The 13,667-nt window shown below is 34.5% G+C and overlaps 1 protein-coding gene across 8 annotated transcripts in view; it reads right to left on the reverse strand.

Moving 5' to 3' along the window:
* The window catches only part of AHI1 (Abelson helper integration site 1), a 209,137-nt gene that overhangs the window by 137,951 nt on the left and 57,519 nt on the right, over window positions 1-13,667 (reverse strand). For all 8 annotated transcript variants that reach the window (XM_043456928.1, XM_043456931.1, XM_043456929.1 and 5 more), the window contains 5 exons: window positions 11,163-11,392; window positions 9,464-9,570; window positions 6,891-7,009; window positions 4,207-4,337; window positions 2,516-2,656 (listed from right to left, as the gene is read on the reverse strand). In XM_043456928.1, coding sequence (XP_043312863.1) covers window positions 2,516-2,656; window positions 4,207-4,337; window positions 6,891-7,009; window positions 9,464-9,570; window positions 11,163-11,392 — 728 coding nt within the window. The remainder of the gene's footprint in view (window positions 1-2,515; window positions 2,657-4,206; window positions 4,338-6,890; window positions 7,010-9,463; window positions 9,571-11,162; window positions 11,393-13,667) is intronic.

A 13,667-nucleotide genomic window follows, 5' to 3' on the forward strand; every position in this document is an offset into this window, starting at 1 on the left:
TTATCAACTTACAAAGGACTTTCACAGTTCCTATCTCACGGCATCTTCACAAATAACTCTGAGGCAGGACAGGTAATAGCAATAGTACTAGGACCACAGTCCCAAATCACTGTGGACGGTGACTGCAGCCATGAAATTAGAAGACACCTGCACCTTGAAAGAAAAGCAATGACAAACCTAGACAGCATATTAAAAAGCAGAGACATTACTTTGCCTACAAAGGTCCATATAGTCAAAGCTATGATTTTTCCAGTAGTCGTGTACAGATGTGAGAGCTGGATAATAAAAAAGGCTGAGCACCGAAGAACTGATGCCTTCAAACTGGGGTGCTGGAAAAGACTCTTGAGAGTCCCCTGGACAGCAAGGAGATCAAATCAGTCAATCCTAAAGGAAATCAGTCCTGAATATTCATTGGAAGGACTGATGCTGAAGCTCCAATACTTTGGCCACCTGATGCGAAGAGCCAACTCACTGGAAAAGACCCTGAAGCTAGCAAAGATTGAAGGCAGGAGAAGGGGATGACAGAGGATGAGATGGTTGGATGGCATCACCGACTCAATGGATATGAGTTTGAGCAGGCTCCAGGAGATGGTGAAGGACAGGGAAGCCTGGCAGTCCATGGGGTCGCAAAGAGTTGGACACAACTGAGCGACTGAACAACGGTAGGACCATTCACTAGACAGGGAAATTGGATCATCAGGAAGGCTTGTGCAAGATCACCAAAGAAAGAGAACTGAGCCTAAAACCAATGCTTTCAAACACTTGGCTCTTCCTACATGTGCTTCTAGAATGGACTCCTTAGTCTAAAAACCTACTGTTGAAAAAACAAATGGACAAACCTAATCTAATGATGAACTTATATCAAAGACAAAAAGTAAACTGAAGAAAAAAGATAAGGGTGGAGCTTGAAATTACATTTGTAGTGAAAATTTCAAAAGCAAATTAGAAATTGAATGAAAACTGTTGTGAAACTCCTTAAGAGTTTGAGGAAATAACTGTATACCTATTTCCTGAATAACAGTCCCAATTACAAAGTAATGAGGTATAACTCTTCTTTTTTCTGTGAAGATTAAAAATGTATAAAAGAAAGACCTGTCTCAGGACCTATGTTTGAACTAGACAACAAATTTGGACACTAGATGATTTGAGAAATCCACTTGTCTTTTCCTGTGATCAGGCAGCGTTGACTTTTGCTAAATTGATTGTAATAGTAAATGGTATTGTGTTGTTTAACAATTCACCATTAGTAATGGTGTTCTGTAAATTTGAATATGTGTTACAGAAATTCATTATTTCTTCTCTGCAAAATTCTTTAAAACAAGATAAATCTTGATTTTACATATATTCTCTAATATAACTCACCTAAAAAGAAATAAGATTAATACCATGATCAAGAACTTTAAGATTCATACCAAGATCAAGCTTAATTCAACTGTCTAACAACTTAGCACTTATCACAAACATTAACCAATTTACACTGTGTTAATGTAGGAAGCTTAACCACTTGCATTTCACTAATTTAAAACATTCTGTCCAAGTAGTTTCACAGCAATGTTATCTAAATGCATATTTATATACTTATGTACTTATGACATTGTGTGTAAATCATCTTAGCAAAAATGGTGAGTGGTATCTTAAACAAACTAAAGAGACTATAAAAACCATTTATTTTTGTGTAAGAATTAACACATGAAGAAAATAGAATTGCAATTTTGAGAGTGTCAGCACTGTCAATACCACACAGAACAATGAAATCCTAATTTCAGGTCAGAAATTAAGGAAATATATGAAAAACAATAAATCCAAATGATTCTAATAATGCCATACTATTTCTTAAAAATGTATTCAAAACCTATTTATTATTTTCCAAAATTAAAGAATAATCTGATTTTAATGTAGAAAAAGGCATTTTTGCTAAGGCTTGACTTTTCCCCCTTCCTTTTTTAAAGTTTATTTTTAATTGGAGAATAATTGTTTTACTATGTTGTGTTGGTTTGTGCTGTACAACAAAGTCAATCAGCTATAAGTGATTTTTTTGCCTTCTTTTTTATGTTAAGAAACTCTCAGAAAATTATAACATTTAAACTGTGCTTTAGTTAAAAAGAAAAACAAAGAATAAGAAATTAACTCAATACTCAAGTAAAAACATTACAGATTCACATATCCTAGATGTTTTTACCTCTTAAAGTTAGAGATACTCCCAAATAGTTTTTAGGTGAATTTTATTTAAATTGATCTATGAAGAGAGTGATGACCACCTTTCTATGATTACAATGCAAGAGCACAACCATTATGTATACTTTTGATGATATTTAAATTCCATAATAAAAATGCTCATGAAAAAAAAAATGTTATAATAATATGATCTTTTTTAAGCTGCTTGGCTTTCATAATACATTCAAGAGAGTTTTGTTAATACAAAGAATGACAGTTTTCACAGAGCTCATAATTTCTAATTCAGCCTAAATGTAAAGGTTACTCTAAATATTCTCCCCTTATCAAGCATTGGACTTACCATGGAAATCATAAATATATAGGAGAATTGGCTCATTCTGCCCAAATGCACAAAATGCAACCATATTTTCAAGTGGATGATAAGCAATGTCTCGAACTGGTGACTTGAACGGCAGGTCAGAATACATTGCTACTTGGTCTCCTAAATAAGAAAAGACATTCAATAATTTGTACCATCTCAGATATTTCTTGTCAGAAGATTATTCTGCAACTTATAAAAAAAAGATTTAAGGTAAGTCATAATAAATCTCATGTTATTTACAGGGAAACCTTAAATACTTATAGTTGAGCTGTTGTTTAGTTGGTAAGTCATGTCTGACTCTTTTTCGACCACTATATTAAACAGTTATTTTTCATTCTCTTGGTCCTCCTTTTTATTCTTTTTGATCCAATGCCTTGATGGAGTTTCAAGGCACAAACTAAAGACAGAAAGCTTGGAAGTAGAGATCTGAGATCTGACAGAGCTGAGCAAATGCCAACTAACAAACAACTCCAGGGAGAACTATGGGAGGAAAATCAGGACTAAAACTAAAGAAACTCTCTGGTTGGGGGATGTTTAGTGAGGAGTTAATATTTCTATTTTTTTTTTTCCAGAGGCTGTTTGATGTACCATTTGCTTTAAATATAAATATAAATAAATAAATAAATATATATATATATACACACACACACTATTAATGCAGAGAAGGCAATGGCACCCCACTCCAGTACTCTTGCCTGGAAAATCCCATGGACGGAGGAGCCTTCTAGGCTGCAGTCCATGGGGTCGCTAGGAGTCAGACACGACTGAGCGACTTCACTTTCACTTTTCACTTTCATGCATTGGAGGAGGAAATGGCAACCCACCCCAGTGTTCTTGCCTCGAGAATCCCAGGGACGGGGAGCCTCGTGGGCTGCCATCTATGGGGTCGCACAGTCGGACACGACTGAAGCGACTTAGCAGCAGCAGCAGCAGCATACTATTAATGACTACAGCAGAAGTTTTGAAAATCGGAACTCAAAAAGCAAAGAAGAAAAAGAAAATCCTAAGTGAACTGATCTAGTCAAAAATGCCTAAAGGGAGAGATGAAAATAAAAAAGATGAAGTCAAATACTGCTCATTAAAGAAATTTTAAAGTAAATTTTATGAAATTCTTTCTATTGCTAAACAAATGTTTATGTAGTTTTGGCTTTTCTTTTAAAAAAGCAAAGTGAAGCACAAATGAACTATCCAAGTAACAGTTTATTTTATTGAAAAAGTTGAATTATAGTAATTCAGGTAAATGGCTATTAAGTTTCAAATATCCAAAACTCTGACAGGATATGTTTGTTTCTAATAAAAATGTACTGTAGATGGTTAACCATAACTAGGTATACAACCTAGTTAAACTCTAAATTCAGTTCATAACTGAATTTTGTATCACAGTCCCCATTAAATACTTCTGTGAGATCAACAATATCTCATTACCAGCAAGGAAAGAATAAACCTTAAATTACAATGTGAAATTCTAAATCCATTAAGAGATCAAAACCATAAAGAACAGAATTAATAAGATTCGGACTGTAGCTGAATTTCATTATCAACTTTCCAATTCTGAAAAACATAGCTGAGAACTTAAAAATTTCCTTGAAAATTATTACATAAAACAGCAGTTTTTATACTTCATCAAAAACAAAACAAATCTTTTTAAAGTTCAATGAAATGCTATGTACCTGTTTCTGGGTTCCAAACACATACTATACCATCCTCACTTCCAGCAAAGAGAAAAGTCCCACATGGTGTCAAAGTGCTATGAATTTTCTCTCGATAATTTGCTGCACCTACAAATTTCCTTGCTGCTAATCTAGAAACCAAAAAGATTTTATAAATGTAACTTGTCTTACCCATTTCAGTGACTGGTGGTAGAAAAACTTTTCAATACTTCATTTGCATTTGACAAGCAACTTGTGAGCATCTGTCACACAAGATACATTCCATGATGGATAGAGAATAAACGAGAGGGAGTTCCAGAGCTCAGAGAGCTTATAATTTAGCAGGAGAGAGAAGAAATGCATCAAAGGAGAATAGAAAGTGAATGTAGAAAGTGCCACAAAAGAAGAACAGAAAAAGTCCTTTGCAGATTTGGATGAGAGAGATGATTTCTAGCTACAGAGCAAAGAAGATGCATTTGATTTAGTTACTCAAAAATGAACAGAATTTTTATATTCTTATATTTTTTCCATGTGAAAAAAATTTTAAATCAATGAATACTTGATTACTGCAGAAATATTAGAAGAGCCATTGTTGAATCATCTATTAAATATGACATGTGACCTTCTGGGCTTTTAAATGTGTGAATAATAATAACAGCTAACATTTTCAGTGCTTATTATGAGCCAGGCAGCTCAGACGGTAAAGAATCTGCCTGCAATGCGGGAGACCTGGGTTCGATCCCTGGGTTGGGAAGAACCCCTGGAGAAGGGCATGGCAACCCACTCCAGTATTCTTGCCTGGAGAATCCCATGGACAGAGGAGCCTGGCAAGTTACAGTCCATAGGGTCGCAAAGAGTCGGACGTGACTGAGTGACAGTCCAGCACAGCACAGGTACTATTATCATCACTGGTTTACAGAGAGGATATTGCATATACGGCTTTGTTATTTGCTTTTTTCAGTCAACAATGGACCATGAATAATGGCCTTTCATGTCAGGAAATAAAAATTATGCATTATCATTTTAACAGGCATAGATTATATCATTGTCTAAATGTATCTTAAGAAATTTTCTATTGTTGGGTAACTCTCAGGATATTTCCAGCATCCTAAGAGTTATCCAACATGTTTCCCCTACCATGAATATAATTTCTATGAACAATCTTGTGTGTGTGTATTGCACAGTTTCACAATTATTTTCTTAACATAAATTCCTAAACCCAAGGTTACTGGGTCAAAACTTCTGCTATTTCTGTTAATTTAAGTATTGGGTTGGTCAGAAAGCTCGTCAGGGTTTCTCTGTAAGGTGTTATGGAAAAACCCAAATGAACTTTTTGGCCAACCTAATACTTTACATGTATAAACTAGTTTATTCCCCACAAAACACTTATAAGGATGGTGTAGCACTCTTCCATTTGTGTGAGGAGGAAAGAGAGGTACAGGGAGACTAATCAATTATTTTAAGGGGTGGAACAGGCAGTATTCGAATATAAGCAGTTTTCTTCCAAAGCCCAGGCATGATCATGGGCTGAATACTATACTACTTAAAAAGAGAACAACTAAACTCTGCAGGCCTGGACTTCTAAAATCTGGCTCAAATCTCTATTTGATTAGTCTCTCAGCATTCCTCAGCAAGAAACCAAAGCTCATTTGGACTAACTCACTCTGCCTTGAACACAACTTCTATTATCCCACATCCTGACTTTATTCCAGGCTTTCCACCCTACAGAGGACACTGCCATCTTATCTAAATTCTATCCACCCTTCAAGACTGAGCTCAAAGACCAGACTCTCCACAGCCTTGAACAGAAGGCTTTATTATAGCTATTCAGCTTCACTGTTGCCATGAAAAATATAATCCTTTTATTATATATTTATTCATTAAAAGATACTTATAGAGTACTTGCTACCTTCCAGGTATGATGTTGGATATAATGTATAGAAAGAAAAAAGAACAGCAGATTCTATAACAGCCCTTGAAGATGTCACACTGTAGGCTAATTAAGTGTTTCGCAAGTTATTTTGGAGGTAGTACAACTACATTCTAAACTCCCAATGAACCAATTCTGCTTATCATTCTCCCACAGCATCCATGCCAGTGTCATGCTAGTCAAAAGCCCTCTCATTCAGGCGTGATATTAGATCATACTACTATGCCAAACCAATATCACAGAGATAAAAGTCCATGGCAGAAGTTTCTCCTTTTTTATTGTGAAAATAAAAAGCAGTTGACTACATCTCAGCTTCAAAACTATTCACATTTGTGGTTAGATAATTGTTGTAGGGGATGCGCTGCGGGATGCTCATCATCTCCAGTCTCTATCCACTTCCCAGGTGGCTCAGTGGTAAAGAACCCACCTGCCAATGCAGGAGCAGCAGGAGACACGGGTTCATTTCTTGGGTAGGGAAGATCCTCTGGAGGAGGAAATGACAACCCACTCCATCAGTCCTGCTGGGATAATTCCAGGGACAGAGAAGCCTGGCAGGCTACAGTCCCTGGGGTTGCAAAGAGTCAGACACCACTGAGTAACTGAGTAACAATCCACTAGATACTGGAATAGACATTTAAGTTTCTCTAGACTCTGCCAGAGGTCCCCTGAGGGACAAAATTCTCTAGTTGAGAACCACAGCTACATTGTATAAATATGAATTAAATCATTACTTATTCTATGAGTGTTTAACCTGCAAATACTGAAATATACTTACATTCGGAGATCCATAATTCTCAAAGTACTGTCTTTGGTATGAATTAATAAACGTTTTCCATTGGGATGAACCTCCAAGTAACTTATCGGGATTCCCTTAAACTCACTCTCTTTAATTTCCTAAAATGAGTTTAAAAAGATTATGCAATATTACAACTACAAAATTTGTCTAAAGTTAAGCCCTTTTAAGTATACAAATTTAATTTTAAGAGGTCATTTTTAATTGCACAATGCAAGATGTTTTAAAATTGTTAGCAAAATTATTTCAAGTAAGTTCAAGTTAAGGATGAAAATAAAGCTGATAAAATGTAGTTTGGGGCTGCTAAGTAACACTATATTTAATTAGTGTTAATTAGTTGGTAGTATATTCCCAAATAAGAAGCACTTTCTGAAAACACATCTTTTATTACTATATTGTCTGTTTATCATCATATAAGAAACCTCAATTTCTACATTCAAAATCATAGAATTAGCTCTCAGTTCTATTTCAGTTTCAGATTATTTCTTCATACATTTGCCTCCAGTTGTTGTGAAAAAGATAAGTTATCAGCATCTTATTATGCAACAATTTAGTTTAGATTGTAATTTTAGCTTTTTCTGGATACTTAAAGCAGCTAAATCTTCTGGTTACAGAAGAAGTCTATAAGTAGACCTGACTACTGATGTCAAGAAAGACACAAACACTGAAGGGGAATCTGCCTGAACAAGCCATATATAAATAAGGACAATTTCCAAAACCCTTCTTGTTTGGATTACCAGCAGAAAGAAACTGCAAATACAAAACTGTTTGAAGTCTGAAGAGTCAAGAGAAGGTCTGCTTTACCCTGCAGTCAGAATTCTAAATAGCATTCTTCTCCCTCGAGGTCCCCTTATCATTTTGCTCACTTCTCCTAGCGGGTCCCCTCTTCAGAGGTGGGTTGGCACCAATAGAGGTGGGGTACAAACTGCTATATTCCTAATGTCAGCACTAGAACCCCTGGGTCTGCTGTTTGGTGCTAAAACCTGCTGTCAACTACTTTTTTACAAGTTCCAGAATACAGTCAAACACTGACACCACAGACGGGGATTTTACTGAGCCCAGCTACAATGATTTGGAGGTGAAGATGCACCGCTGAAGGTTTGAGCAACTGGAGCAACATTTACACAGATGCAAATGTGCAAAATCAAAAACAAGGCTGCATAAGTGTCAGGAATAAATCTGAGAAGAGAGTTGGCAGATTTAGTGTTTGTAGCATCTGTTAATGATTTCCTTCATATTTTTATCATATTCATGATCAAGGTCTGGTGTTAAAGACCATGCTCTATACCAAGGAGCATGTGAAACAGCACATGGACGCTTCATCTTAAGGACAGATGAGCATACGCCAGCATCCCCACTCCACTGGCGGAGGAGAACCAAGCAAGAAGTCATAGTCTCCGTCTGTCCCAGGCATAAGCTATTGAAAGGACATCCCTTCTCTAATTTCCTCACTTTTTATGTTTGACTGTCTCAAGTAACCACCAGGTGGCAGATTTCCAAGGTATATTTGCCTTTTGGTTACTACACAGAGGGAAAGAAAACACACGATTTTTAATATAAACAATAGACTCTGCATTGCAGAATCAAATGACTAGAAATGTGGCCTTTGGAGCCTTGCCAATCACTTGTCAATATATAAGTAATTAGAAAGTTCTTTGCAAAGTGTATGAAATTGCTACAACATGAATCCCAAGTCATCATCATTCATTAATCTGACAGACTAGATAAGAATGAATAAAAATAGAATAGACTGGTTTTTAAATTGATCTGATAGACTCAACAGATTTAACTAAAGTTGGTGGAAATTCTTTTTCACGTGTCTTTCTTCAAATAGGGATAACTATTACAATCTATTATGAAGAACAAGAAAACCAAAGAACACAGGTATAGCATATTTATATATATGATATATATATATACAAATATATATATAAAATTAACTCATTTAATGACTTGTTTTATATTTTTAACTAAAACATACTAAATACATACCAACAAAGTTGCTTGGTATACAAGCGATCTGAAAAACACTCTACTTCAAAAATGAGATTACTCATTTGTTTTGGCCAATTTTGTATATTTCAAATGAAACATACTGTGATTAAATGACAGACCTCCTCATATTTATTAATACATAATCTTGATCACATAATTTTGAGAGATAGCGCTGTTAACAAAACCTTGAGCATGGCATTTTTAGTGATGCTATTGGACCAAGAAAAAAAAAGAACATGAATAGCAGGAAATATAAGTTGTTATGTATAGATAACATAACATATACCTCATTTTGCATAAATTTTAGCAATGGATCCCTGAATACCAGAGTGCAATTTAGGGCTCAAAAATGGGAAAGGAAAGCCCAGCCAAAATGAAGAAAATTTTCACTAAGTCACTATGTTATCAATTAGCTATCAGGAAGACATGATAACTGACTTTTGAGGGACTGAGAAAAATTTAATTCCTTTGAAAAGAGTGAACAGAATATCCTGCATCTTTGTCATGTGATTTTTCCCAATTTTTTCAAATAAATCCCCAAGTACAAAGTGAAACTCCACCTTGTTAACGCCCCAGTGACGCACTGAGCGTTGTACATCATCAGCTTTGACTTGTGTATTCCAGACAACAATCACCCCCGTGCAGTCTCCTGAATACATGTGGTGACCTATTTAAAAGAACAAAATTACTCAGGTATAAATGTTACACAGAAGCTGAAACAACTATGTATGAAATTGGGCAAACACATCCCAATTTAAAAAAAAAACAAAAAAACTGAAGTGCTATTAAAAGGTATTGTAGTTTAAAAAAAGCTCCAAAGGCAAACAATCAGATCCCAATTTTCTTCACCCTTTTGAGTTACTGGTGATTTATTTTCTTTTGTCACCTACCTGAATTTGAAAACAAAACGAAATGAGCATCTCAGTTCATGTGTACATGGCTCAAATTCCAAAGCAAAACAAATTATTTGAATTTTCCAATATGATCTGTACTGCTCACTTTTATTAACCTATACAACCCATTTCATATTCCTGGAGAAACACCTATACTCTAATATACACTGTTAGAATAATACTTGAGACCTGGTAGGAACTCAATAAATGATTAGGGAATGAATAAACTAATAAGTAACAGGTGTTCCAGTTTAACATCAATTCTGAAAGTCAAACCATCCTACAGTTAAATGGGACTTCAAAGGTCATCAGATTCAACTTCATAAACAATTAGGAATATTTTAGAAACCATATGAAAAGATGGCTGTTCAGCAACTGTGAATGGAATATTTTACACAAAAGTATTAACATTTAGCTTATTCAACTGATGAAATGCCCTGTGTGTGAGAATGTTCTTTCTAATTCTAAGCAAAGAAAAATCTGTAGCTTTTCTGTAGCTTTGGCTCTATTTCTACCTACTGGAGCAACACAGAAAGACTTAACTTTTTTCACACCTTAACCAAATACCTGAAGAAATTATTCATCTCCCTTTTATAATCTGAGCTACTTCTTCTATGACAGAGTTTTCAGATGCCTTTCTATCCTTGGTTGACCTTTCCTGAAGGGATTCCTACTTATAAACATCCTTATGGTCGAACTGAGTACATTAGAAATATTATTATTTTGCTATGATCCCATACTAATTAATTACAGCTATACAAACCTAGTGTCTGAAATAATAGAAAAGGTTACTAACAGATACAACAAATTTTAGTCTTTCAGCTGATAAAATAATTATATTTTATATCCTTAAAACACCATTTATAATACTCATATTCTAAGATTAAACCTTAAATAACTACAAATTTCCCTTCCATAAACATATGTTTATGTACTTAAAAAAATCTTGTTGTCAAATTTAAAATACATATTTTCAACATTGTTCTGGGATCTTTCCCCCATCTTCCTCAATTTTGCCATTTACAGAAAAGGGTCCTTTAAGAAACCTACTAAGGGAACAATCACCAATCCAATGAAATATATTCAGAAATTTGGAACAGGACTGGCTGTTACAGCAAAGATTAGTTGAATCAAAATGTTTAGAAATGTACTGACTTTAAAATTAACTAACAACTACTGCAGCACCAAATTTATGACCAGGTCTATCATATGATCTGCACAAACAATCTAAATATGCACAAACACATTTAATTTTATCTAATACATAAAGCCCCTCTCAAGCTGAAATAATTATCCTAGCGAAACAAAATTTTTAAAAACTTCTTCACATAACTAGCCTTCAATTTGAATATAATTTCAGACATACCTTCAATATCAAAACAGAGAGAGTTGATGAAACTCTTGTGAGTGTCAAACTGTTGGATCAACATGGCAGGATCCTCTCTTATATCAACTTTCCATATACGTATGACAGAATCATAGCATCCTGTCACCACCAGCTCTCTTACAGCTGGGTGGAATTTAGCCGTGTAAACAAAAGAAGGATGAGGTAAAACTCTGAAAGTATTTGTATTGTTTATTTCATTTTTCCATATCCTGGAAAAGGATAAAAATGTTACATATTGCTTCTGAAAGGCAGACGTTTCTCTAAGAACCAATATAAGCAATGGACTTAATGAGTAAGTAAGTAACAACAACCAATGGTAAATTTTATAACAATAAAAATAATATGATCACATTTGATGACCAGACTTCTTTACATTTTGACAAAGCTATTTCTTATAGTTATTTTCAAGCATTATGTTAATTCATCTACTAATTGCAATCTATACTGCAAAATGAAAAACTGTACTTGCGTATGTATTTTTTTTAAACCAACCTATTCTTGACATTGATTAAATACAATGCATAGTCAGTAAAATATTGCATTTAATAAAATATAAGTAAAAAATAAAATAGAGGAAGAAATTTCAAAGATTTCCCATTTCTGTTGTGTATATTGCTTTTCCAAAGTGCTTACAGTTGAGGACTTAACAGGGTACTCCATTAACTTTTTATTTGTAATTTAAAGCATAATTAACATAAAGATCTCAAAGACTTAGAAGCCACTTTCAAATTACTATATAAGTACTTGAACAAAATAACATTAAAATAATTACAATATTTTATAGGAAATAGATTATCTAACATTGAGTACTCACTTTATGTTTAATATTCATTATCTCTGCCTTTATATAATAGGTGATTTAAAAGAAAATAATATTGCTATTGCTATAGTCTTGACAAAAGTAAACTCTAAGAGTTAAACTATCAGGTTAGATACTCTGCAAGTCAATGTGTAAAAACAGGCAAAATCTAGGAACAAACAGGTGCTTTACGAGTGTGAAGCACTCGATTTTTAAAAACGTAGGTTATCAGAATTAGAAGAATTTATTTTTTAATATGGGGATTTATAGTTTATCCTTTTTATTACTAAGAAATAAAGCAAATTAAGTTTTTTTCAAAATTATCTATAGAAGAAAAAATACAGTTGCTATTCAAGAATAACATTCTAAAAGCTTTCTCACCAGCTGCTTAAAAATACAGGATATGATCTTCAACTACTAAGAATCCAAACTAGTAATGAAGGAAGTGAAAGACTATGTTTTCAAGTAAAAGTAAAACATATGTGTCACTGCATAAACACTTTTACCATCATGAAACTTTCAATGAACTCATGTAACATGAAATACAGTACTTACTGGGGAAAAAATATCACTAATTTTGAGGGAATATTAAGGGGAATGCTGAAAGTAAAACTTCAGTTGCCTGCTAATAAATCTTAGCAGCATAATCTGAAATACCATATAATGAGAAGAAATGACAAGTGTATTGTAAAAAGAGCTCAATGTAATTCGAATAGACACAATATTTTAACACAAAAATGAAGCTTTTTATATAAATGCTGAACTGGTATCAGTGACGGCTTTAGTCAAGCAAGCAATGGTAGAATCTAAGATCAAAAGAAATGTATTACTGGGTTTGTGAAAAAAAAAATCAGACTGATCATAGCAGAGAACATTTATACACAAATCTGTAAAGACTAGATGAACATACAAAAAATTATTTGAATCTGGAAAGAAAAGAATATACCAAAGTTAAAACAGTAGTTGTGAAGAGAGGATGGAGTGAGAACATATTGGTATATTTGGGAGCCATTACACATGGACAAGCTTTTCTGATTATATTGGGAGCTGCTGATCTTTTTTTTCCTCAAATTTTACTGAAGATAACTAAAGACAGAGATTTACATTAAACCCATTTAGCAGAGAGCTAACCAGTGGGAAACAGTTACTCAGAGGATGCTAACAGTAACAGGTGATGGTGACCTCAAGGGAAGACAGAAGACCTGGACAAAAACCCAACTTCTTACCACTTGGGAGCATTAGCAACTATGGTTCTTTCCCTTTTGACTTTAGTTCATTCACTGTAAGCATTCCTTATCTCTTTCAAAATCCCACTACTTTTTTATTTCTAGCCACAGTGATTCTCTTTTCACTGTTAACCCTTCACAGTCGTATTTTTAGGATGCAAACAGTCCTAAATGAGGATCAACTCCAAAGCTACACAAAGGAAAAAGTATACTTTATACAACATATGTTGTGTGAGGAAATCCAAGTTGACCTCAAAAAATGGTAAAATCTTAAAAAAAAAAGGGGGGGGGTAAAATCTGAGCTGGGTCTTAAGTGATGACTATGAGCCCATCCTGGCTTAGCACAGGCACTTAGATGTTTGTTGGGTGAATGAGCTGGGCAGGAAGGGGAGGAGAAGCGCGGGAAGCATAGGAAGAGGCAATAAGGTAACAGGGAGATGCCAAAGAAGATGAGATGTT

This window comes from Cervus canadensis, chromosome 33 (assembly GCF_019320065.1).
Source record: "Cervus canadensis isolate Bull #8, Minnesota chromosome 33, ASM1932006v1, whole genome shotgun sequence".
Lineage (NCBI taxonomy): Eukaryota > Metazoa > Chordata > Mammalia > Artiodactyla > Cervidae > Cervus > Cervus canadensis.